The following is a 27,328-nucleotide window of genomic DNA, read 5'->3' on the forward strand; positions in this document are numbered from 1 at the left end:
TCAAAAGACCCAGCAGGCTATAAACAATACTTTACCTTGCTAAAACCCAGCTCCAGCATAAGTCTGTCTGCCACGAATTCAATGTACTGATTCATTAAGGTACAATTCATCCCAATGAGCTTTACTGGCAAGGCCTCTGTGAGGAACTCCTACAGACCAAACACAGCATCTCAATAAAATGGAAGCATAAAGATGTCTTCTAGCAAACACACGAGACCCTTCTCCACACCCACCTGTTCTATCCTAACAGCATTGATGATGATTTCTTTCACTCTCTGCTCCGAAGGTTTGTGCACCAGGTGTTTGAACATCAGGCAGGCAAAGTCACAGTGTAAACCCTAGAAGGAACGGAAGGTCTAAGATCACTATAACGTGGAGCAGGAAACGGCCTTATCTCTGCATTCTCCTTTTGCATCTTGCTCAGCCATACTAAAAGCACTTAAGTTGTCAAAAGGAAGATGATTCAACTGCTGTCTACTCTGCTTATGTCACCAAGGCAGACTCAGCACCACCCACCCAAGGCCCGCAGTGCTGCCCACCTAGCTAATAAGAGCAGGCCAGGTCTGGTCCTCCCCATGCTGAGTGGTGGGCAAAGGACAGGGCAGAATGTCTGCTCAAAGGACTTTCTACAGCGGGGAGCTCTAATTTCCTACTATTCCCTGTAGGAAAGGCAAAACTCAGTGGCTAGGCTAGTTAGTTTTTAGACTTACAACTTAATGCTCAGGAAATCAGTAATGCAATTTCAAGTGCATCAAGTCTGCAAGTTTTAGTGCCAAGTAATCCTGATCTTCTTATACAGGAAGATCTTCCTATAAGGGGACATCAACTGTGTTCAAAATATGGCAGCACTCATACTCTGCACCCTTCAAATGTGACCTAAACTGGAATACCAGGGCAAAGTCACCTTCCTTCTCACAGCTTGCTCCAAGTGCATTCAAAGACATACACTGGACTAGAATGGACTCTCATCTCATCAGGGTGCTTACCAACCGTGAAGTGCAGTGCGTTCACACAGAATATCAGGCAAAAACAAAACATCCCATCATACATACACATAAATGTGATACACTGAGAATATAAGTAATTTCTGCAAATTATTTTAAGTATTTCATTCTCTGCCAAGTACATAGGTGGTTGAATTCACATGTTAAACATGGATACATAGCAATCTGCTCTTTTGGGTTCCCTTCGGTGAATACGGAAGTTGTAGGTGTTTGGGGTACAGATTAGCCTGCTGCACGACAGGCTTGCATTACACTCACCTCATCTCTGCTAATAAGTTCATTGGAAAATGTGAGACCAGGCATGAGTCCTCGTTTCTTGAGCCAGAATATCGATGCAAAAGAACCAGAAAAGAAGATTCCTTCCACCGCGGCAAAGGCTACCACACGTTCTCCTATTTAAGTTAACACCAAAATATTCCTAGTGACCGAGTGTTCGTATTCATAGGAAAGGCCAGCAAACCAGGAAACTCACTTAGAAAATGAAGCTCAGGTGTTAGGGCCAAAGGTATCCTTACCATAGGTAGCCTCTTTGTCGCCAATCCAACGCAAGGCCCAGTCTGCCTTTTTCTTTACACAAGGCATCGTCTCAATGGCATTGAAGAGAAATTCCCTAGTAGGCACACAGGGCATCAGCAATCACAGCAAAGACCTCCTGTCACATGCTTTTAAATAAGCACACTGGGACCATGGTCCAACAGGGACTCAAACAGGAACATTTACTAGTTTACTTTTCTCCACTGTTCTTAAAATCTCAATAATCATTTGGTTTTTAATACAAAATTAGGTATTTTTTAAATTCATATGGAGCCCCAAGATTTAACATTAAAATTCTGAGTCCCTTATATTAAGTGCATTTATTGGCTTAATTATTTCAAGTGCAGGTCATGACAAGGTTCGCAGGCTCTATCTTCATTAAATTTGAAGAACCATAAAATCTTTACTGCTTGGACTGCTTAAACTATGCTATTATCTCTCTATATAGACACCCCACCTCACCCCACATCACTGGGCCCATTATCTGAGCCCCAATGTCATATGTATATAATAATAAAGCCAATAGACTGAACACCTAGCAAGACAGCTTCCTACTATATTTCTACAATCCCATTGTCAATCCCAGGTCAGGAGAGCAAAGCGATCGGCCTGCACTTAACTGGGTTTTCTTAGTACCCTCCTCCCTGTGCCCAACTTAGGAGTCTCCAGATTCCCCAGCTTGTTCCCTCCCAGATGATCCTATTTTCTGAAGCCAAGGTAATGAAACCACTGGGCTCCTTTCATTCTCTGCCCATGTCCGTGTCCTCCTGTATTTGAGACCCGGGTATGCATCTCCCTAGCTTCAGATCTTCCGGATCCTCCTCCTTCTGGTAAATGCCTCTTTTACCAGAAGTAAGCCAATCAATGCTCCTTTACCTTCTTTTCTCATCTCTGCCTACAAATCTTTTTACTCCCAGAGTTTCCTCAATCCTATGAGCCTTCAAGTTACCACTCATTTTTCCTTTTTCCAAGTAATCTGTAGCAGCCCACTCATCAGCTTTACCACTTCTGTTCCACACAAGGCTCCCATCCCAAAGCTACTTTAGTATCTAGACTATCCCAATAGCCCCTTTCTAACTTTCCTGCCCCTCAGTCAATATTCAAATTGTAAAACAGGCCCCAAGCTACATCTTACTCTCTACTCTATTGCTGCCTAATATAAACTACCAAGGCTAGAGATAAACTCTCGGCTTGTGTATCATTGAGATGTTTTACAGGAACTTAGACCCACACCAGATGGGTTGCTTCTGACAGCCAGCACATAGACCCCAGACTGGATGGAGGCAGAAGACTGATAGCTAAGATTCCTTAAATAATCTCCTGGCACCTCACCACTGACCAGTCAGAAGAATGGGCACATGCTGATCACACAACCTGCAACCCTTTCCCTAATTTTGCCTTTAAAAGCCCTTGCTCTAAGTCAATGGCAAGTTCGGGAGCTTGAGCATTACTGCCAGTTCTCCTTGCATGGCGCCCCGCAATAAACAAACACTCCCTTCTTTTCACTGCATCCTGTGGCAGTGTTTGGCTTTGCTGCCTACCAAGTGAGCGGACCCAGGTGTGTTTGGTTTGATAACAATGCTAGGAATTTGTCTTCTTAGTCATTTAGAGTCATTTGTCTATCCTTACATTATTTTCAAAACCTGAAATAAAGTAACCATTAGTGAGCCTAAAAATGTTAGCATGTCACCCAAATACTTACCTTTCTTTGGAGTCCTTAATGTAAGTGTCAATGAGGAGACTATACATTTCAGAATGTATGTTTTCCATGGCAATTTGGAAACCATAGAAACAGCGGGCTTCTGTAATCTGCACTTCTTGGCTAAACCGCTCCACCTAGTGGTACAACACACCACAGCTCAGCTTAAGGAAAATCTACCAGGCAGCAAATTCAGCCAATGGACACCAGCTACACCACATTCCCTTTTTGGTACCATTATAAGGTTTGTTTCTATATATATTTAATACAATTCTTCAGAGTTCTGTGGTAAAGCTGGACATTCTATGCCATATGCTCGATTCACAGGATCAGAAAACAGATAATCCGTATTTGTAGGGTTTCTGTGAACATTTATTGATTCATTCTTTCATAACTCACTGCATGAAGAATCCACTCACAGTAAAATATTTATGCAACCAAATTATTAAACCAGCAAGTCACAAAAAAGGAGAGTGATGTGATCACCACAAGGTGTAAACCTTGTTCTACCACTTAGCACTGTCTCTGAGCTTCTCTACAGGTGGGGGGTGGGGGGAATACCATAAGGAAGAAATAACTACAAACTATTATAAAACAGCAAATGCCATGTAATATAAATACTAGCTTACAGATGTAGATACATTCAGTAAGGACAAATGTACAAGATGAGTGAAAGAGAATTAGTTCTCCCTTAAGTCCTGAAGTAAGTGAAAGCAGATGTTTTTTGGAAACTTACCAAGTTTTCATTCACTATGCCATCACTTGCTGCAAAGAAAGCCAGAACGTGAGATATAAAATATCTCTCCTCAGGCTTCAGGGCTTCCCAGTGCTGAATGTCTTTAGAAAGATCCACCTGAGTGTAACAACACAAGGGATTCAAGCATCGACCTCACACATGCACAGTTCTTAACCTCGCGCCTACTAGCACCACTTGGTAAGTATGCCCCTTAGGTACAGAGTTCCCTTTGCCAATAACAGCCAACACTCTCAGGGGGCAGCCATTCCCCAAGAGGGACAAGAAGAGTGTAAAGTATCTTTCTAACAAGTCATGAGCACTACTGCAGGGTCTTCCTCTAGAGGTGGGGGCCGCGCTGAACCCTTACGTCCCCATGTCCTGCCCGATTTACCTCCTCAGCTGTCCAAAAGGAAGCCTCCGCTTTCTTATACATCTGCCAAATATCATGATATTCAATAGGAAAGACGACAAAACGGCGAGGGTTTTCTCTCAGGAGTGGTTCATCCTCCACGCTGGGGGCAAGTATCCTGGTTTTCTGCTGGGGAGAAAGTAATGAAAATGTTAAGTACAGGGCCAAACATCTGGAATTGCCTTTTTCCCCAGGCCAAACGCGTTCAGCTATTGGCAAGCTCATGTGATTCAATACTTAAGTGTCAGCTGTCGTATATATACTCCACACGTAACATAACAGAAAGGCAACAGAGAGACTGCAGGAAATATGCCGGTGTAAAGTAGGAAATGACAGGGAGAGAAACGCTTTGGCGGGAAAGGAGCGCGGGCTAGGGTTTGAACCAGCGGGGCAGACAATGAGGCTTTGGCGCCAAGCGCCGGCGGGCGCCCCTTACACCCTCCGCCCGCCTGCTCACCGGCTCGGGGGAGTCCTGGAAGATCCTCCTGGCGGTCTTGCTGGCCAGCACGCGGGTCCCGCTGAGGGCCGGGGGCTGCGGGAGACGCGCGGTGAGGGGCTTGCCCGAGTCCCACAGGCACCCGCCGCCCCGCCCCGGCAGGCCGACGTGCGCTCACCGTGTTCTCCTTGTCCGCCAGGCTCAGCCCCTTCAGAGGCGACAGCTGGACCTGCTGCTGATGCTGCGGGTCCACGATGGTGGCGAGCGGGACACGGACGGAGAGCATGGCGGCTGCGAGCTGAAGCGGTAAGCGGAGCGCGAGTCAAGGACGCCCTCGCCTCCCAGCCGGGCTTTTAAAGCCCCGCGGGCCTGCGAGAGCGGTGGGCGGGGCTGCGCAGTGGGCGTGCCCCGGCATCGCTTTCCCATTGGATGCGCCCGGGGCCGCCGGGTGTCGGAGATTCAAGAGCAGCGCGGGAGCCCCTGCAGCCCGCCTTCCAGGGACCCCCAGAGCTTCGAGGGCCGCTGGCCCGACCGGGGTCGCCGCTGTCCCACGGACCCCTGTGGGACCCACCGCACAGAGGTTGCAGCCTCCGCCCGTCTCGGTGGGCCCTGGCGCGCGCGTTCACTCGCTAGTCCGGGAAGTGTTTGGGATTGAATGAGGCAACGCGATTGGAGCCCGCCCGCCCGCGAGCGGGAGAGGATTCCCCCACCCCCAGAGCCCCACCCCGAAAACGTCTCTCCTCTGAACCTTTTTCGCGAGTCCGGGCAATGGTTCTGCAAATGAGGTTGGTGCAAATGCCTGTAAAACGCCCCTGGTGCGAAGAAAACGCGTTGCGACCATTTACATATGTGTACCTGAATGGGGATGCAAGGTCTCTGAGATCAAGCAAATCTGTAGGGTGGCTGGCGAGCCTAAAGGTTAGAGCTGCTGGCTACTGAGTTCCGCAGTGCAGGCATATCACCTGGCTTAAAGATTCGGTGCCCTCGTTGGTAAAATGGGACTTGTAGCCTTACCTAACCTGTGAGATTATTAATAAAATGAGAGTATTGAATGAGGTAATTCATGTAAAATACGCAGTCCTGTGTAAACCTTCAAGTTGACTAAAAGACAGAAAGAGGGCCTTTGATGCAGTTTCCCACTGAAACTGTGTCTGCTCTCCGGCCAGTCTTCTGTATCAACATTGTTGTAAGAGCAAAAATTCTGAAAGTTCAGAGTGATTGAAAAACTAGGAATTCATCTACTGTATATTGGGCATTAAATTGCCTGAAGAAGAGATTGAAAACCTCTATTGGGATGAGGGTGAAGACGTGAATTTAATAAGTTTTCATTTCACTTTATATTTGGATTTTCATATTTGCCAGACATTTGCCCTGCAAATGGCAAAATGCCAGAAATGAATGAAGAGAAAGAAATGTTAACATCCAAGAAAGAAATGGTTAATCTGGGAAAGCTCCAACAGCTGCAAACACTCAGGGTTGTCACTAAGAGCTACACTGGACTTTTTTAGTCTTTTCTGGATAGAATACCTTAAAGAGGTTAGGTGTAGCGTCTGTTTCCTCCATTTCTTAAATACTACATACTGTATTTAGAATATTCTCCAGTCTGGGGAAGATCACTGAGTCACATCTCTTAGAAAATGCAACTTTAGTCCAACATCATTAGTTTTAAATCACGTCCCAGTCAATTTTACATCAGCGTCCACCCCAGGAAGTGGATATTTTCATTGATAATTTTATGATTGACAAAGCCATTTATCACATCTAACAAAATTATCAGTGATCCCTTGGTATCCTCTAGTAGTACCCAATTCACATTCCAATTTCGTGCAATCAACACCCCAAGCGATCCTTTCTCAGGCTCCACGCGCTTTTTATCTCCTGTTATACTCTATATGTACAGGAACCATAATGTGTAACTACTCTGAGCTAGCTTTAGTTTCACTTTTCTCTAACACAAGCTTTGTGGAAAACTTGGAAAGACGAGTAGCACCACGAGGCAGGGGCTAGAGTTGCCTTCCTTGCTGCTCGCCGCCTCCCGGTTGAGTAACTGGCACTTTCCGGCCGGCCCCCGCTCTCACTTTACTAAGGAGTCGGCGGCTGCAGAAAGCTTTGTGGCCCCGGCCGGGCCTGGCTTCTGGTCCTCAGTGTCCCCTTTCGCAGGGACCAGAGACGGGTGCGCCCGGCCAGACTCTGTGACCGAGTGACCCTGAGGTCACCAGCCAGCTGACAAGCCCGCAGCCGGAATCTTCTGGGAAGTTCCGCGCCCGCTTTGAAGTCTGCTCCCCGATTGGTCCGCAGCAGGGAGGCTCCGCCCCAGCCCCCGATAGGCTGTTCCTTCAAAGCTTCGGGCTCCCACACCTCCCACCGGAAGGCCCCGCCCCTATTTCCGCGGCCCGCGCTGCGGCGCCCAAGTTCAGTCATCCGTCAGGGCCAGCAAGGTGGCCTCTGAGGGTCCCGCCCCCGCCCCCAGGCAGAGAAACCGAGGTCCAGCGAGTTTAAGTGATTTTCCAAAACCACTCGTCACTCAGTATACCAGACACTGTGCTAGAGATTGTCATAGTAATACTAGTGACAACCCCACAGCCACTGGGCACCTGGACCAGGTAATTTACACTTTTAATCCAGAAAACGGAGATATTTTTGCCCTTGTTCTTCAGGTGAGGAAACTAAGGCCTGAGAGGCAAGGAGACTGCCCAAGGCCACACAGCTCCTCATACTTACCAGCTAGACCTTTTCCCTCCCATCTTCTTATCAAAGATGTTTTCAATATACAGAAAAATGGAAAGAATTTCAGTGTTCACCCACCTCCACCTACCATTCAACAGCAGTTTCCATTTTGACATATTTGCTTAAATCCCTCTATGGGTGTATGAGGCTTCTGTTTTCTGGATCATTTGAAAATGATTTGCAGGTACTATGACACTTCACCCCCAGGTATTTTGGCATATTTCATTATAAAACTCCCCAAAATAAGGAAATTCTCCAACACATCCACTGTACCATATTCAAACCTAAGAAAACTAGCATTCATTCTCTAATATCACTAGGTATCTCTAATACCTAATTCTAGGTAATAAAATTTTCCCAGATGTAGCAAATATCTTTTATTTTGACACAGGATCCAATTAAGTGCATGTGTTACATTTGGTTATTACACTTTTTAGTCTTTTTTCATTAGAAGAAGTCCTCCACTTTTTTCTGCCATGACATTGACTTTTTAAAGTTCAGGCCAGTTTCCTTGTAGGATACCGGACGTTCTGCATTTACCTGATTGTGTCTTCATAGTGTCATTTAACTTGTTTTTCTAACCCCTGTATTTACTACAAACTGGAAGTTAGATCTAAAGGCTTCATTATTTTTTTTACTGTGGTAAAATATACTTAAACTAAAATTTACCATTTGAAGCATTTTCAAGTGTGCAATTAAGGGGCATTAAGTACATTACAACATTGTGCATCCATCACCACCTTCTGTCTCCGAACATTTTCATCATCTCATACTGAAACTCTGTCCCCATTAAACACTAGTTCCCCAGTTCCTCCCACCCATCAACCTCTCATAACCACACTTTCTGTCTCTATAAATCTGACTCGTCTAAGTACCTCATATAAGTGGAATCATACAATAGTTGTCTTTTGTATCTGGCTTATTTCACTTAACATAAGGTCTTCAAGTTTCATCCATGTTGTAGCATGTGTCAGAATTTCATTCCTTTTTAAGGGTGTATAATACTCCATGTGTGTATAGATCACATTTTGTTCATGAGGTTTCCTTTCTGCAACCCATCTCTTCCTTCCCTCCCCCAGCTGCCCCTTACCTTCCTGGAGTTCTTTTTTTCCCAAGGGCAAGGTCAGCCCTCTTCACAACCATGAGCTACTCCCTCTGTGGCTCCAGAGCACCTCCTTCCTCTTTCTGAACTTGGTATTCTCCTTTCAGACCTTCAGGGTGCTTAATGAAAATGCGTTGGTGGGGAGCGGGAAGATGGAAGGGGTCATCCCAAGCTTGACTTGTTAGCTGTGGAATTTTAAAAGGGAGTTGGTGGGCTGAGGGGGAAGTTACTGAGGCTCCCTCTGCCCTCGGTACATCTGCCTACCCCCAGAAAACCTGCCAAGGGACCATCCACTCTGCACATCTTTGAAATCTCCCCGCACACCTCAGCTTACAGGGGGAGGTTAGAGGCTTTCCCTCCCTCTTTGTGCGCCTTTCCTGGCAGCCCCTGCTCTCGTCGTCCTGCTCCCAGGTCACGTACCTCCCCTGAAGGCTACGTTTCTGCCCCTTCCAGGCTTGGTCTGAATGGGACTATTTCCCATGGATTGATTTAGAAAGGTAAGAAAAATAAACAAGACTGTAAGGCCACGATTTTGCAGGCCCAGGGTAAGTTTATTTCTCATGACAGAACTCAGCTTCCTATTGTTTATTACTGAATAATTTCTTCAATAGAAGAAGGCCACAATATTGACTTATAAGTACAATGGTATGTGTGTCCATGTGTATGTTTTGGGGAATGGTGGGGCAGCCAGCTTTACATGTTATTCTGAACTGGCAGACAGAGAACCACCTGTGCAAATGAGTTTGCAAATAGGATGCAAATCCTGAGTAGGGTGGGTTGGGGAGAGGGAGGGGGGAAGGGCAAAGTCACCTTCAGCACAGATATGAGAGAGAGGCCACTGTCACAACCCAGGCAGTTCAGGTACATAACCCTAGGAGGGGGAGAAGCAAAGCCCAGGTACGTCAGTCCACAAAGCCCTGATGATGCACTTCTAGACAGTCAGCCACTTTTAGAGGAGATCTGTGTGGTGGAAAGGACCAGCAGGGGATTCCCATGCACTTGTTATTTATTAAAGGACCTCGGACCTGTCACTTGATATTTCTGAGCCTGTTGCTTTACTGATAAAATGGGTGTGATAACTCCTACCTCACGGGGTTTAATCCAAGGATAAAATGGGTAGAAACACAGATTCTGTCCTTTCCCTTTAGTTAGCCTAGCCAAGCTCTCTCAGTCTCTTGAAATATTACACTTTAGCTAGTCCAGTGTGTTTTTCCAGGCCGAGCCAGTTAGCCACAGCCCTGGACCACAACTCCAGCTCCTCTGTCCCCATCTCTTCCTGTCTCCTTCCCATCACCACCAGGGTATTCTTCAGTATGAGTGAGCATAGCAGAGGCAGCACTTCCCAACTGTTAACCTTAAAAATAAAATCATTATTTTACTGGCAAAAATGGGTCTATTCGTGAATAGCAGCAAAGTGTAATTCAGGACATGCAAACTACAGCAAAACTGTAAGCATGGCCAGAGAACAAAGGAGGGGACCCCTCTTTTACAGGAAAAAGGCCTAGCTGGGAGGGTAGTTCTATCAAAGAGTCCATTGGGGAAACTGAGAGTCCCACATGTGGTGGCTTCTCATTGGCTGGGCTGCAGCAAGAAGGCAAAGCCCTGCTTCCTTCTGCTGGGGAGTAAAGTACCTAAAACAGTATGGCCACTGTTCTTCCAGGTAGGGTCTGAGATTTTCAAGGAGTGGTAGGTGGGGGAGCTTCCCATGCTGGGGTCTGGACACTGTGCCAGTGAGGTTTCCTTTCTAAATCTTCACACACCCAAACTGGAGCACCGCCAGGCCATCGTGAACAGGAGCAAGGCTTCCTCCAAGGGAAGGAAGAGGCGACTCAGTAGGCAGAGGGGCCAGGACCACATGTCTCAGCTCAACAAAGCAACCCATGCCTGCTGGCCCAAGGCCTATTCCTGTGGAAGCCTCAGTTTCCCAGTTATTTTTGTGTGGGGCTGATCTGAGGCCTGCCCTAATTAAAGCTGGGTTCGTTACCATCCATGCTGAAGATCACCTCCTCCTTCTGCGCCAGCTGCACCTGTGCCTGCCTGGCCTGGGCCATGCTCTCCACGCCCTCTGCAACTAGTGTGCTGAGGATCCACCTCCTTACCCTCTGTGGCTTGTCCACTCTGTTTGAATAGCCCTCCTAGGCAGTGAGGGTGAGCACCTGGATGGGCAGGAAGGCAGCAGATTGGTCAGCACACATTGGTTGAATTAAATGGGAGAAAGAACAGACATCTTGTCATAGAGGTCACGAACCTCTATAAACCACAACTGCACCAGGAAGCCTTTCCCAGAACTCTTAACAAATCATCTTTGCCAACTTGGGTAAAACAAGGCTTTGCACAGGACCAAATTCAAGCCCAACCTTGTCGCAAAAGCCCAGAGATACACGTGAAGCCTGGGTTGAAACCCCAGGCTTTCTCCCAGATATCCTCTTTGAAATTCGCCTTTTCATTGTTCTAATGGTACTAGCATTTGCCATGTCTCTTCCTGGATTAAATGTTAGCTCTTTAAAACTTTGTTTTTGCATTAATTTCGAATTATCATTCAGACACAGATGGGGCCATTAGCACAACAGCGTAGCATCCGTTAAGTCTATGGAGTAGCAACCTGCTTTGCTCCAGCCCACTTACGCCTCTGTATTTGGTTTGTGCAGCCCACCTGGAAGTGGGCAGGAACTGGTTAAGCAGGAAGCATTCCCCCCACAAATAGATGGAGCTTTTTGATGTGGGTGTTAACCACACTGACCCTATTTCCTTCTCCCAGAGAGGGAAGATACCTTTTAAACTTAGATCCCAATCAAGAAATTGCTTTCTGACCTGAAGGATTTGGACAGTTCTTGTCTCCCCAGCCTGGCAGAGCCTTAAACCCAGGTCATGCAGATTGAGAGAGGCAGCCAGGATCAGGCAGCCTGCAGAGCGCAGAGCTCAGATCAGCGTTTTCGTTTTGCATCATTTAGTCTCTGAAATGATGTTGCAAAGTGGTGTGCTCTCTTGCAGATGTTTACATTGACATTTAAACTTTTTCATCATAAGTTCAAGTCATTGCAAGGGATGTAATTTCCACCATATTTCAAATACTAGCATTCTTAAAGTGCAATTCTTATATTATGAGTCTTAGAATCTCAAATCTGTAGGCTTCTGTATGTTTGTTACGCTTACTTTAAATTCTTGGTCTGTCCCTTCTAATTTCCAGTTTTTGATGGTATTTGTAATCCAATTTGTTGTTTTTCTTTTGAAGTAGTTTTTACTTTGGCTGGTGATCTTAAGTTTCCCTGAGGGAATATCATCTCCTCAGGGAAGAGCCAGCCCTGCAAAGTTCTGGAGAAGGTGGCACCTACCATTTTTTTCAGAGACATCCACCTCCACCCTCCAGAGAAGCAGCTCAGCCTGGAAGGCGACCTTCCACGCAGGCTGGTGGGTGGCAGGGAGGGAGGGAGTCAATGCCCCAGGCTGTGCAATTCCTAGGCAGTGTTTTCTCACTTCTTTCTTCCCTCTCTCTCTTTTTTAAACTTTTGTTCTATTACCTTTAAATATCCTTAATGTCTGTCCAATGATAAAAATGATACATTTTTTATCATACAAAATTCAAACAGTATAAAAATGTATAAACAAAAACGTAAATGTTTTCCATAATAGCAAGCCCATCGATAATCTGTCAGATGTTTCCTTCCATACATGCATACATCCTCCAGGATCCTATTATCTACATGTCTGTGTGTTAGCACCTGCTTAAGGGTGCAGGTTCTAGACCCAGGTGGATGGGGTGTGAATCTGGCTTCCCCACTGGCTAATGAATGTTATCCATAACGGTACCTAGAACATACTTCATAGGACTGTTGTGAGGATTAAATGAGTTAATCCACATAAAGCACTTATAAAAGTCCCTGGAACATCAAAAGCACCAGATAGATACTAGCTGCCATAATTATAATTTGTCTCCCCAGTACCCTGTGACAGGTGTTTAGGTCATGTCTAATTTTTTGCTATTATAAACAATGCTGCAGTGTACATCTTCGTATTTCCTAGAAGTAGAATTATTAGGTCAAATGGTGTAAACATTTAAAATTTGGATAGGTGTCATCAAGTTGCCTGTTACAACACTGGCCAGTTCATATCCTCCCAGTACATAAAAATGGCACTTTCTCTATATTCCAGCCATCAGTGTCTTATAGATGAAAACTAATATTTCCTTTGGTCTTAATCAGAATTTATTTGATTATTAGTGAGATTGAATATGGACATTTATCTAATGTCCATTTATATTTCTTCTCTGAATGTACTGATATTTGTCCATTTATTGACTGGGTTATTCATCATTTTCTTGCTCATCTGTAGGAACCCTATATGTTTTGGATGGTATCTCTATTACATATGTTGCAGTTATATTTTCCTTGTTTTTCATTTATGTCTTTTTTTAAAACTATAGCTTGGTATCTTGAAATAGTTGAAGACACATGAGAAATTGCAAAATTAGTACCGAGTTCCTTTGTACTGTTCACTCAGGTCCCCTTAATATCTTGCATAACATAGTGTATTGTCAAAGTTAGGAAACTGACATTTGTGCAATTCTATTAGGTAAATTCTGAACCTTATTTGGATTTCACCAGTTTCTACATGCACTCCTGTGGGTGTGTGCATGGTTCTTGGAAACTGTATCACATGTGTGGATTTGAGTAATCATCACCAAAGTGGATGTAAAACTGTTCCATCACCACAAAGAAAAATCCCTGTTATTCCTTAATACTCACCCCCACCCCCAACCATAATTCCTGGCAACCACTGATCTGGTCTCCATCACCACAATCTGTCACATAGAGAACAGTACATAAATGGAATCACACAGCGTGTGATTCTTTGAGATTGTCTTTTTTCACTCAGCACAGAGACCTGGAGATGGACACATGTCGCTGAGTGTAACCATTGTTGCTTTATTTCTGAGTGAGGTCCATGGTGCGTCTGTGCCACAGTGTGGTTAACCATTCACCTGTCGCGAGACATCTGGGTTTTTTCCGCAGGGTTTGGCTTTTACAAATAAAGCTGAGATGTCCTTTCTCCTGGCCTCTTCCGTGGCTGGTTCATTCGTTTCATTTAGATGTCAGCGTAGTGTCAGCTGCTCAGTCACTCTCTAATGTACCACTCTATGTTAGTGTTCTGCATAGCACTTGTTAGTCTCTTAAATTTTTGTCTTATTTAGAATGTAAGCTTATGAGAGCCAGGAACCAGAAATCTGCCTTTACTGCTGCATTCTCAGCACAGAATCCCAGGATGTCCTCAACAAACATTCATGGAATGAACAATGAGAAGAAAAACCTATGATCTGGCCTCACTTCGCCCCTTTTCCCCAGAAGTATTTGTTGATGTTTGATACATATTCTTTATTACTTAAATAAGTTTTTGTTATACTCCTAGATCACAGAGAGTTTTAATGAGAAATGTTTAATCTAATCAGATGTTCTTTTGGCATTTACCAATAAAACTGTATAATTCTTCCCCTTACATCTATTGATGCAATTTGCTGCATTGCTTCCTGGAATTATATAAACAATACCAGCTAAATAATACACAGCACTTACTATATACCAGAAGGGTCCTAGTGCTTTATGTATTTACTTATTTTAACTTATAACAACCCTAGGAGGTAGGTACATCATCAGTCCCATTTTACATAGGAAGAAAGTGAGACAGGGTGGGTAGAGCAACCTCCCCAAAATCAATCAGGTGAAACCAGGCTCTGAACCTCCACAGCCTTGTTCTGAATCTGTGCTACTAGTCACAAGGTTAATCTGGATCTTTCATGGTCTCTTAATGTTTTACTACTCTACTAGACCCATAGGACTAGATTTAGATTTTGCATCATTCACAAATAAAATTGTTCAATTTTTATTGTCTTCTCTATACTCACATGGTTTGGAATCCAAGCTGTTGCATCAGAGTTAAATTAAGTATCTTCACATACTTTTCTTAGCTCTGATACAGTTTGTCTCTTGTAAATTTGGTAGAATTTGAGTATTAAGAATTAACAGGGATTTTTCTTTGTGGTGATGGAACAGTTCTGCATCCATCATGGATTAGCACCTTTTTTTGTGGGAGGGAGGGAAATATTTGACAGCTTTCTCATTTCCTTCTATGGGGTGAATATATTCAGTGTTTTGATCTGCATAACAATTAGGGGTCATTTGAGAAGAATAGAAACTATTGTAGCCAGTTTTACGCAGAAAAGGATTTTCTGGGGGGAGGGTGGAATTAGTGTTTAGAGATCAGGGAGAGAGCTGGGTGGCAGCCCAGGTTGAGTCTCTAGGAGCGCCTCCCAGAACACTGTAGAACTGGCCCCCCACGGAGCTCCTGCCAGAGCCAGAGCCGAACCAGGGCCTGGAAGCCAATGGCCTGTTGCCGGGTTCAGGCCCACACTGCCTCGCCAGGAACTTGCCACACAGGGGATTCTCTATTCCTTTCCTCCTGACATCTATGTAGCTCTAACTTGCTATCTTTTTCTTTGAACTTTAAATTTTGGAATAATTTTAGAAAAATTGGAAAGATATTACAGGTAGTTTCCTTATGCCTGTTATTTAGCGTCCCCTAATACTGACATCTTTCATTTGTTAAAACTAAAAAAATTAACATTGGTACAAACTATTAACTACAGACTTTTTTCAGATTCCACCAGATTTCTCACTAATGTCTATCTCTGTTCCAAGATCTGATTCAGGATTCTACATTGCATTTAGCATCTTTTTTTTTTTTTAATGAAATCATTAATGCCCTCACGTGTTCTTACCAGTATGTTTTGGCCAGATACCACAGATTTTGATAGGTAGTGATCTCATTTGTGTATTTTTTTCTAAGTAGTCTTAGTTTTTGGTTTTGATTCCACTTTACCTGAGTCATTTGGAAGGTCAAAATGTTAATCATCCATGTGGTTTGATTTCAGTTTTGGATATCTTTCAATTTTCACTCTGTTTTTATTGCACTGTGAACAGAAAATGTGGCATGTACTTTTAATTTTCTTCCTCATATTTTAAAAATTAAAAAATTATGAGGAATAATGTACTTTTTAATTTGGGGAGGGGGAACTGCCATATTATTTTCCATAGTGGCTGCACCATTTTATCTTCCCACCAAGAGTACGCAAGGGTTACCAATGTCTCTATATCCTTGCCAACACGTGTCATTTTATGTTTTTAAAAAATAATAGCCATTGTGTTTTTTTATTTACATTTCCAACATTGAATTTTATAGGAGTATTTTAGTAGGTTGACAATGTAGAGTATGGAACCAAATTGATACTATTATCTATGCGTATTACAGAACCCCGCTTGGTGAAAATGTTTGTCAAGGGACCAGAGATTCATTTGAGGCAGGAATCGGAGGGGCCGTAACTTTAGTGCATGGGCCTTGGAGTCAGACAGACCTAGGCTGGTCCCCTCTGCCACGTTCTGCTGTGTAACTGGGCAAGCCGCCTCTTCACTGGGCTTTACCTCCCTCACCTGAAGATGCAGCTTTAATACCTTAGTAGGAGGTTTTGAAGTTTAAATGGGAAAATTTATGGCAGATCTAGCACAGTAGCTGGCACTTTGTAATTCTCAATAAATGGCAGCTATTATGATGACTGTGAGCTTTGCTCCAGGGTTGTCCAAGTCCTCCCTGTACCCCCCATTCAAAAGCGCCAATGCATTGCCTGATGAAACCCAAGGGAGGTGTTGCTGTTCCCTCTGCCGCTGTCCGATGGGCAGCCCCTGGGAGGCTTATCTTGGCTTGGCCCCATGGCTGGGGACAGCAGTTTGGGGAGATTACAGAGGTGAGAGGCTGGGCCTGGCAGATGCACATTTTAAAAACCTGCAGAATCACATTTTGGGTGGGTTGACAAAACCCAGCATGGCAAGAAAGGGTTCCAGGAAGTAGAGGGAAAGGATGGTGCAGTGAAAAGAGCAGGGACAAGGGCCAGGATGGCCGGGCCGCACACTCAGCACTGGTGCTGACCCGCTTTGACATCTCCTGTGTCATCTCACACTAGGCAGAGTACAAGGGCTTGCAAGGCACACAAGGCCCAGGAGACTTCAGTGGGAAGCTCCCCACCTGCCCTTCTTGCCCAGAGCCCTGCCCAGCCTGCCCTGAGGCCTCTGCTCTGGCACTCCTGCACTCTCTGTGCTCCGCACCTGGGCCTGCTTGTTCTCTGCTCACCATGCAGTCCTGCCCTAGCAGCTCTTGTTCGTACCTCCCCCTCTTCCTTAATTCTCCTACTGTTTTTGAGCACATAGTTCAGGCATCATTTCTGGGAAGCCCCTTCTGTACTTCCTGTTTATTTTTGGAGCCACGCTCTCTTTCCCATGAATTATTTTTCTGCTTAAGTAAGTCCTAGTTGCTGGCAACCCAGATCCCTGACCGACACACACCGGAACAAGCTGTCCCTTCTCCGCAGTGCTCCTAGGAGACGCCAGTGGTGGCATTCCAGTCCTCTGCTTCTGGGTCTGCCACCCTCTGTAGACTGCGGGGGCCACGGGTCTTAGCAGCCTCTGCAGCCCCAGGACCTAGCGCAGATGTTCAGTGTCTGGAGACTGAATTAATTCATTTTACGACCTTTGCTGTCTCTGGCCACAACACTCACAGGCAAGTGCAGCAGCTGCCTTTCTCTGATTGGGTTTCACTAATCCGCCCTTCACAAAGGGCAGCTCTCTTTCTTCCTTCAGGCCTTGGTTCAAGGCATTCCAAACCCAGGGCCATTGTTCGGATGCCTCCGCTAAGTCCGGCCTGAGGAGCAGCAGCTGTGGCTCAGGTCCCTGGGCTGCTCCTCAGATCTTAGGAAGCAAACCCGCTGAAGAAGCTTTGGGACCTTGCGCCAGTCGCTTTGACTGTGTCTGTTTCCGGTGGCTTGTTTTGAGCTTTTTGTCACAGGAAGCAGAGGGACCATCTGCTCCTAGTTGCATCACTGCTGTGTTCAGTGACCCCAATGCCCTGAGAGTTCAGCTGGCTGCCAGAGCTGCCTGACAAAAAGAGGGCCCAGTCATAGGGAACCAGGGCAATCTGTCCTCTCAGGAACACCCCTTGGTGACCTTTAACTCCCAAATGTAGGACAAGACCTGTGAGTAGGTTTTGTCTGAGACGCTGCTACTGAGCATCAGAGAGAAGGGCTCTTCAGGGTGGCCTGCATTTGGCCAGGGCTGATTTTTAGAGACACCAAGAGCAGCTGCCATGGTGGTTGTTTGTACAGGGTCCCCGAAGGCCATAAGGACTCTATCTCCCCCTTTGAACTCTTGTCCTTAAGAGATGCTCCTTAACAATATTAAGTTTAGTTAAGTGACACTGAAGAAACAAGTCCATGATGGCATGGAGTGTTGCAATTGGGGGCTGGGGCATGTCTCCTAAGCCCTATTCAAAATCAGTGTACAACAAAATCAAATAGTGTGCTTTCCGAGGCCACAGGTCAAGTATCATAACCACTCTTATGCCCTCAACTTAAGGACAGATGGCTGCCCCTCAGCCCTGCCCAACAGAGGTTCTGGGAGCCTCCCACTCGGCGTGAACTGGGATTGTTGCCCTGGAAAATGTATACCATTAATGGCCAGCAGAGGGCGACCTCAGCCCGTATGTCATTGCCAAGTTCTTGTTGGAAGCAAAACCGAGGGCAACCTCTCGCAGTGCTGCTATCTAGGATCTGTGAGAGAAACGGATATGGAGCGGATGTAAAGAAAGAGATGCTGGAGAAGGGCACCCAGACCGCCCACTGCGAGGCTGAGAGCTGTGATACAGCTGTTCATTGTACAGAAGACGCCAGGACACATTATGACTGCAAAGGAGGACGTTTGTATTCCATACAGTAGTCAATAATTGATACAGCCATGCTTAGCACCAGAAAGAGAAGGATTTTGGAAGCAGGCAGAGGGTGTTGAATTCCTCTCTTCTCACCTGGCTGGGGTGGCCCTGGGAAGCCATGCACTCCATCCAAGACACCTGGCCAAGGCACTTTGCCTGCCTGCCTCGCGCAGTCTTTACAGCAGGTCTTCCAGGAGGTCACGTAGTGTGTGGCATCTGTGTGTGTGTGACCCTGGTCTAGTTACTTACGCCTTCCCAGGCCTCATCTTGCTTGTCCAAAGGATGGTGTTTAGAATGCAGCATCTGTAAGGGTCCTTTGAGCTCTGTCCGCTTCTGATTTCTAATCCTACTGATAAGTCCACAGCCAGAAGGTAAGATAAAGCTGTGTAGTGCTTAAGAAGTAAGTCCTACCTGTCACCGATACAGTGGCTAGAAGGCAGTAGGTCCTCAATACATGTTCACAGAACTGACACCAGCCTTTAGCTGATTATATGTTCTCAGTTCAATTACCAGACTACTCATGAGCTCCAGGGAATAATTAATTTCTTCCATTAATTCTCTGGAAAAAAGTGTATTTTGAATTTCAAACTGTTGCCTTCTACAAATGCATGTTTAGCTCACATTCTTTGCTTGTTATGTGCTGATGGCTTCATAAACATTAGCACATTAATTTTATTCACCTCTCATAACAACATGGTGAGGCCAGTATTATTAATCTCCACTTGATGGATGGGGAAACTGAGGCACAGTGAGATGAGATAATTTATCTGAGGCTACACAGGTGGTAGAGACTGGACTCATGTCTGAGTGTCTGTTTCCAAAGTGTCATTGCTTCATAAAACTAGCCCTTGAGAACAGCCCCCATTTCCATTTTGGTCTTGGCTGGACAGCATGTATGTGGCCAGATATATTTCTGCACTAGAAGAACAAACACCTACAACAGAACAGTCCTGTGGATGTTGTGCCCATACTTGTCCCTGGAGACAGACAGCGGCTATCATATGCCCTTCTGTCACACTAATCATTGACTCAGGTAGTTTCTGAGGACTAGGCACTATTCAAGGTGCTAGAGGCATACCAGGGAACAATACGGAAAAAATCCCTGCCCCTGGGAGCTTATCTTCTAGCAGGAGGTAAACAGAAGCAAACAATAAACATAATCAATAAGTACATTAAATTGGACGTTTGGAGGAAAAAGGGCTATGGAAAGAAAATAGAGCAAAATAAAGATGGTCTGAAGTGTAGGAGGGGGGCATTAAAGTAGGCTTCCATGCAGTGATGAAATAGGAGCAGAGAACTGATGGGATCATCCACATGGATAGACAAGAGGCATGTAGCTTTCTGGACAAGAGACACATACACAGTCATTGCAAAGGCCCTGAGGTGCATGTGAGCCTGGCATGGCTGAAGATGAGCAATGAAGCCAGGGAGGCTGGAGAAGGGTGAGTGGACAGAGGAGGTGGTCAGAAGCAGGCAGGCTCTAGATATGTATGTAACCAGAGGCAGAAGTAAGGAAACTGCTGGTAGTTTGAAGGTGGGGTGTGAGACAGAGGAGGAGGCGAGGCTGAGCACAAGGCTCTAGCCTGAGTTCCTGGGGTAATAAAGAATTTGAAACAATGCCTCAGCATTAAGAAGATGCCAGCTGTTCTTTTCTGCTTCCCATGACCTCTGTGCACCTTTGCCCAGTGGTCTAGGAAACATGCCTATGCCAGAGGGGACACTGGGAGAGGCAAAGAAATGAGGCAGTGTGGCAAAATTGTTATGACTGTAATTTCAAGATAGGAAAGCTGGTACTTCCTTTGATTTTCATAATGAAAATTATGTGATTTTTTACTTTTTGTTTTGAAATAATCGCAGTCTAGAAGAGTTGCCAAAATAGTAGAGAGTCTCTCTATAGAGTACTAGGCTTCCCCTGTGGCTAACACGGCAGGACCGTAGCACAGTCACAGAGAGAAGACACTACCTGTTGCCCAGTATTGACAGCTGGAACTGCAGGTGTCCTCTAGCTCTCCCAAGGCTCCTGCTGTCATGTTTGTGGCATAGGACCCTCCCTGGGTCTCCTCTAACCAGACAGTCCCTTGGTCTCCTTGTTAACTGCCTTGTGCCTCTCTCCTTTTACCGTGGGCCCCACCTCCGAGCAAGTCTGTGGGGAATGGGGGCAGGTAGAGCTCTGGCCAACCACCCAGACAGAGCTGGTCTCTCCCTGGGCCACTGTCGTACTCTCCAGTTCACTGCTGTTCTCACCCCGGGGACTGCCAATCCATCCCTGGACACCGTGGCCACTTGTGGGCAACAGAGCTGGCCTGGGAGGCAGGAAACCAGCCTTCTTTCAATGCCTGTTCCTTCAACAAAACACAGATGGCTAAGGAAAGCCTGACCTCCATAAAGATCAAAATACTGACTCTGCACTTTGCTCCTGAGGGTGAAGAACATGGCAGCCAGTTAGGAGAGCCCCCTCTGCCCCTTCTCGCCCCTCTCCTTCGCCTTGAATTCCACAGCATGGAGCCAGAGGCATTGCCACATTTTGGAGCTCAACTGCAGTGGTGTTGCTGTTGAAGCGAGGAAAAGCCTGATTGCCCAGTTACCATGGCAACCAAAGTTTGCTTTTAGGGTGGCTGATGTTCAGATCTCCTTTGGACTAGATATGCATGACGTCATATGGTGGGGAGGGGAGGCAACACACACATTCGAATAAATCTCCTCTGCAGTTGGCCACTAGAGGTGGGCATGTGGGTTCTGCAAACTGAAAGAAGGACTGGCATCATTTAGTGGGGTGGAAGATGCTGATGCAGCCCTGGCCTGGGAAAGAGGGTCCTCTGAGGACAGGGGCACTCTTACAGGTGCCACCAAAGACATTTGTGCAACCGCATGGCTCACTGGTGGTGGAGGGCAGGCCAGGGACCAGGCGCCTGGCTGCAGCATTTGGAAGGTGTCAGAAGAGCGTGGGCTCTGCAGCGAGACCACCCAGGGCCAGCACTGATTAGCTGTGTGACTGTGGGCAAGTGTCTTGGACTCCGAGTCTCAGTGCCCTGTCTACCCAATGGGGACCACAGAATCTACCCCTTATTGTTGCTGAGGGTTAAACCATCAGAACCTCACAGAAGGCCAGGACACTGGAGCCCTCAATAAATTATAGCCTTGAAATCCTTGCATAAGGCCGTGGACAAATCACTTTTCCATCTTGAGGACTGTTCTGAGCACGTGGCACCCAGGGCTTCTCCCGGAACCAACGCCACACTGTATGTTTGCATCCCTGATGTGGCTGTCACACACGTAGTGGCAGCTTGGGATACCCAGGGTCGTGCTCCAAGTGACAGCATGATGTCGGTGCTGGGAACTGTAATGGCTGGGGACCGTGAGAAGCCTTTCTTTAGCATTTTCTTCCACTCCAAACTCAGGATTCTTTTTAAAAATCAGAATGCTCTTCTCCCCACCATAGCAGTAAGCTCAGGACCCATGAGGGCATTTGGAAGATGGCACTAGCTCTCCTTTCTCATTTATTTGTAAATTTGCCAAATTGATCACATAGTACGTGCTTTACAAGTATTTATAGAGTTAATCAAATTGAATATATGTGGGATATATACTTGTTCAAATAGATTGCATTTTTTTTCTGTTAATTTCATTTTGGTGTAAGTTTGCTTTCAGCTTAAGTAATCAAACCTGTTTGGATAAGTATTCTTGAGTTGATTAAAAATAACTTTTAATATATTCCTAATGCTGATGCTTGCAAAACTGGAAATCAAAAAGATTTTCCCCTGTATTTGTGTTTGAATAAGAGAAAGAACAAGGGATAGGAACATTTTATCTGTAAAGGACAAGGAAATGTAAAAGTAGAAAAATAAAGATGACTTTCAGATCTAGTATGTGGCTCATACAAAAGAAGGAATTTAAAACATTGGAAAGGCTGATTTGTTTACAAGGGCTTTTTGCTTTGGGTTTCATGACTCAACAGTCTCGCCTGGGGCCCCAGGTGAGAAGGCTGAGTTAGGTATGAAGCAGAAATAAGTTACTGAAAATTGTAGGTGGTTAATATTAACTTCTTCTTTCATGAATAAATCAGGTCATCCGTCATCCTGTTACCCTCCAGGGCCCTACATCACACACAGAATCCCTTACAGTGGAGTATCAGTGAGGGGGCTAGATTATGCTCCCAGGGCCCTTATAACAGTAAGGGTTCAGTTCTTACCCAAAAGAAACTGGAGAAATATAGGAATTTGTGTTTTGACCGTGTGTATGTGTGTGTGTGTGTGTGTGTGACATTCTCTGGCAAGACAGGGTAAGAAGTTTAGTTTAAAATGAGGTTATCACCCTAATCACTGAACTACTCAAAGTTCTGCGTCAATAGTGCCAGAGGAACTAGCAGGCCTTTACCTAGCCCACACTGCACCCTCCTTTAGGGAGATGCAGCCCTGCTCCACAGGGGACAGATTGGTGAATGGAACATGGAGGCATTGCAGCCTCTTCTTGCTACTTGGTCAGATACTTTTATTCAGTGAACAACATGAACAACCCTACATGTAGGCTGTAGGCTGACCAACTCATCAGGTTCAAAGTCCCATGACCCAAGAAAACCCTCAGTCCCAGGGTAGTAGTTCCTTATACGTGGAGCTCAGCTTGCCTATTCTGCTAGGTTGCTTATTTATTTGGATACAACAAGCATAATGAAAAGACTATGGGAACTAGATAGACTTGAGTTTGAGTTCTGGCCTTCCGCTTACTAGCTTCAAGACCTTAGGCAAGTCCCTGCTCTTCTGAGCCTCATCTTTGCCATCCATAAAACGGAGGAAAGAAATATCTACCTTTTAAGTTTGTTGAGAGGCTCCTTTAATGAGCTAAGGGACCAGGGGAGCCTGTGAGCCTCCCAGGAAGTACAGGCTGCCACCACTGGGCAGTGGTTGATTGCATAGGAAGGGAAGTTGCATTCCAGAGGACAGGTGATCCTACCTGGAGGACCTGGAATAGCAGCACACACAGGCATTCATCAGTAACACCTGTGGGCAGGCTGGGGCTTCAACTCCATTGAGCAAGTGAAAAAGCTGCGTGAAAGAGCCAGGGGACTTAATATTTAACCTGAGCTTTAACAGAGCCCTCTGTTCCTTCAGCTGATTCACAGGTTCCTGGGTCTCCAGTAAGAACAGGAATGTATGTGTCTTGCCAGCTCTCTGGAACCATGGGCTGGTTCTGTGCAAAAGTGACCATCCAAACTTGGTGTTCTTGGTGAGGGTGTTTAAGCTTAAAGTTGGATATTTCATGTTTGGTGCACTCTCTTCTTAGCTTCTGGGATAAACAGGACATGCTAATGGCCACACTGCCCTGCCCAGCAGTGCCCTCTCCTTTATCTCCTCCCATTATGCAATTCCCTCAGGATGATAAATAACTGCAACAAAGCCTAGAATCTGAGTATGCTTTGAGTGGCCTCCCAATCTCCAACTCAAAACTGGGTGTTTGTGGAAAGGTGAGCCAGCCTATGGCTGTGCAGTGAATCTCCAAGAAGGGAACAGGTTCCTTGAGGCCAGCAACTGTGGATACTGTACCGGACAGTCATAATGTTTGTCCTCTCCACAGCCCCAGGGAAGGGACGGTCCTTCTGCACAAGCCATTGCCATAGCTCAGTGGGCCAGGTGAGGGCACCTGGACTTACAGCTCTCCAGTGGCTGGGTCCTGCCCCCTAGTCAACATCCCACCGGCCCAGAGCTCCGCACTCCAAGTAACAACTCAGGAGGAAAAGGTGTGTTCAGAGAGCCACAGAGTAAGCCAGACCAGAGACCTGGGCCTTTCTCCTCACACAGGAATGGGGTGGGGTGGGGGACAATGCCCTGTCCATGTGAAGATCTTCAATCATCCTCCGATTTACATATCTCCTGCTGGCTCCCACCTTTGTTCACCAGCTGACTGATTCTCAGAGCATGGCTGTCAGAAGGCTGACTCCTGTTTCCCCTCCAGCTCCTGACCTGGTATCATAGGCTGTCACTTTTCCTACTGACCCATGTGGTAACTCCCCACTACTAGATTTCCAGCTTCTGGAACTGTGTTGGAATGTTTCTCTTGTGATTTTCTGTCCCCTTTCCAACTCTTCCCCCATCTCTTTTCTTTTCTAAACTTCCGTTTTTTAGCTTCAATATCTTAACTTCAGTGGGGTCTCAAGTACTGAGAGAAACCAACTGTGTGCCTGACCTGCCATTTTGAAGCAGAAGCCTGTTAGTGTCTCTAAGCAATGAGAACGGGTCCACTAATGGGAAGTCTGCATCACAAACCCTGCTTTCCAGCTTTTGTTTAAATGGGGATAAGTCATCCATGTTTTATTGCAGATGGTCAGAATTTTTACATTGTTACAGAATGGGCCAAATCCATCATAATGTATAATGCCAACTCTGAGGACTTCAGGTACTTATTTCTGAGTAAAAAATGCAAAGGAGTTCTGTAACTCATTGTCCTTAATGAATAGCATTAACTCTTCCTTACGTTTCCCCCCACCCCTCTCAGTCGTGAAGACATGAAGCCAAATGCAAAAGTATGGACACTTCACAAGAAGACAATAGCAGGTACGTGGATACGTCTGGCCAAATGTATCAGCAATAATTGACAGCACTCAATTACAATCCGCTCACTAAAATTATTGAAGTAGCATTAAAAATAGAAACATGGCTTGCCTATGTTTCAAATGCTGCCTCATTTCTCATTTGAATACAAACACTATCTGCATATTCATAATAACCAGCCCCTCACATTTGATGGGCATACCTAGTTTTATGGCACTTTGCTTTTTTGTGCTTTGCAGATTTTGCATTTTTTGCAGACTGAAAGTCGGTGGCAAGTCTATTGGCACCATTTTCCCAACAGCATTTGCTCACTTTGTATCTATGTGTCACATTTTGGTAATTCTTGTGATTATTTCAAACTTGTTCATTGTATTTGTTAGGGTGATCTGTGATCAGTGAGCTTTGATGTTACTGTAGTAATCGCTTTGGGGAGCCACAAACCACACTAGCATAAGACAGCAAACTTAATTGATGAATGTTGCATGTGTTCTGACTGCTCCACCAACTGGCCATTCCCTGACTTCTCTCCTTCTCCTCAGGCCTCCCTACTCCCTGAGACACAACAGTATTAAAATTTGGCAATTAATAACCCTACAACAGCTTCTGAGTGTTCAAGTGAGAGAAAGAGTCAAACTATATGGAAAATATCATTGTCTTATTTTCAGGCCTTGCCACAGCCACCCCAGCTTCAGCAACCATGACCCCTGTCAGTCAGCAGCCATCGATACCAAGGCTAGACCCTCCACTAGCAGAAAGATGACAGCTTCCTGAAAGCTCAGATGATGGTGAGCATTTCTGGCAATAAGGTATTTTTAAATTAAGGTATGTACATTTTTTTGGACATAATGCTATTGCACACTTTCCAGACTACAGTATAGTGCAAACATAACTTTTTAAAAAATTTTGCTATCATTAATATAAAATTACATGAGGAACATTATGCTTACTAGACTCCCCCCTTCACCAAGTCCCCCCCCCACATACCCCATTAGTCACTGTCCATCAGCGTAGTAAGATGCTGTAAAATCACTACTTGTCTTCTTTGTGTTGCACAGCCCTCCCCACCCCACCCCCACATTATACATGCTAATTGTAAGGCCCCTTTTCTTCTTCCCCACCCTTCTCCCACCCTTCCCACCCATCCTCCCCAGTCCCTTTCCCTTTGGTAACTGTTAGTCCATTCTTGGGTTCTGTGATTCTGCTGCTGTTTTGTTCCTTCAGTTTTCCTTTGTTCTTATATTCCACATATGAGTGAAATCATTTGGTACTTGTCTTTCTCTGCCTGGCTTATTTCACTGAGCATAATACCCTCTAGCTCCATCCATGTTGTTGCAAATGGTAGGATTTGTTTTCTTCTTATGGCTGAATAATATTCCATTGTGTATATGTACCACATCTTCTTTATCCATTCATCTACTTATGGACACTTAGGTTGCTTCCATTTCTTGGCTATTGTAAATAGTGCTGCGATAAACATAGGGGTGCATCTGTCTTTTTCAAACTGGGCTGCTGTATTCTTAGGGTAAATTCCTAGAAGTGGGATGATTCCTGGGTCAAATGGTATTTCTATTTTGAGCTTTTTGAGGAACCTCCATACTGCTTTCCACAATGGTTGAACTGATTTACATTCCCACCAGCAGTGTAGGAGGGTTCCCCTTGCTCCACAAAATCGCCAACATTTGTTATTGTTTGTCAAATGTAACTTTTATATGCACTGGGATACAAAAAATTAATCTGACTCACTGGCTTGTGATATTCACCTTATTGCAGTGGTCTGGAACAGAACCTTCAGTATCTCTTGAGCTGGGCCTGTGTCTCCTATGTGAGAGCTAGTGATGTGTCAGGAATGGTGGAAAATGACAGAGGTTCTGAGCAGGGAGAGCAGATCTGGGGTCCTGAAGAAGGGTGCTCTCGTGGGGTGCTTTAAAGGGGGTGGGCTTTGGCAGCCTACTGTAATAGGGATGGTCCTCGGGCTGTGGTAGGAAAGGATCTGCTCCAGGTGCCCAGCCAGTCCTGTTGCCAAGGAAAACATCACAGAAAGCCCTCCTGCAGAAAGTATAAACAACTATAGTTCCCTCCCCAAATTTAATTTGTTCACTGCAGTGAAGTTCCTGTTTTTCCAGGAGTTAAGCAGACATCTCCCAAGTTGGGCCTCATCTTCTACCCACCTCACTAGCCACCCACCACCACATTCACTGCAGAAAGAAGTCCTTTAGCTGGAAAGCTGTGGCTGCCAGGATGCTTCCTTAAGAGGGACTGACCCCATTTTCAATGTCCCAATATTCCTGGGACTTTGCCAGCCCTTTGAGACAAAGAGGTTCTTGTTTAGTTCTACAGA

The 27,328-nt window shown here is 45.5% G+C and overlaps 1 protein-coding gene across 5 annotated transcripts in view; it reads right to left on the minus strand.

Annotated features, from left to right (window-relative positions):
- The window catches only part of RRM2 (ribonucleotide reductase regulatory subunit M2), a 71,020-nt gene that overhangs the window by 16,448 nt on the left and 27,244 nt on the right, over positions 1-27,328 (minus strand). For 4 of the 5 annotated variants that reach the window (XM_073216752.1, XM_037026562.2, XM_073216738.1 and 1 more), the window contains exons 4-12: positions 4,997-5,116; positions 4,840-4,914; positions 4,365-4,511; positions 3,974-4,090; positions 3,241-3,374; positions 1,520-1,614; positions 1,263-1,396; positions 234-338; positions 36-149 (exon numbers count right to left, since the gene is read on the minus strand). In XM_073216752.1, the coding sequence (XP_073072853.1) occupies positions 36-149; positions 234-338; positions 1,263-1,396; positions 1,520-1,614; positions 3,241-3,374; positions 3,974-4,090; positions 4,365-4,511; positions 4,840-4,914; positions 4,997-5,116 (1,041 nt within the window). The remainder of the gene's footprint in view (positions 1-35; positions 150-233; positions 339-1,262; positions 1,397-1,519; positions 1,615-3,240; positions 3,375-3,973; positions 4,091-4,364; positions 4,512-4,839; positions 4,915-4,996; positions 5,117-27,328) is intronic. The other variant, XM_017650287.3, reaches the window with a different exon arrangement.

The sequence above is a fragment of the Manis javanica genome, chromosome 1 (assembly GCF_040802235.1).
Source record: "Manis javanica isolate MJ-LG chromosome 1, MJ_LKY, whole genome shotgun sequence".
NCBI classification, from domain to species: domain Eukaryota; kingdom Metazoa; phylum Chordata; class Mammalia; order Pholidota; family Manidae; genus Manis; species Manis javanica.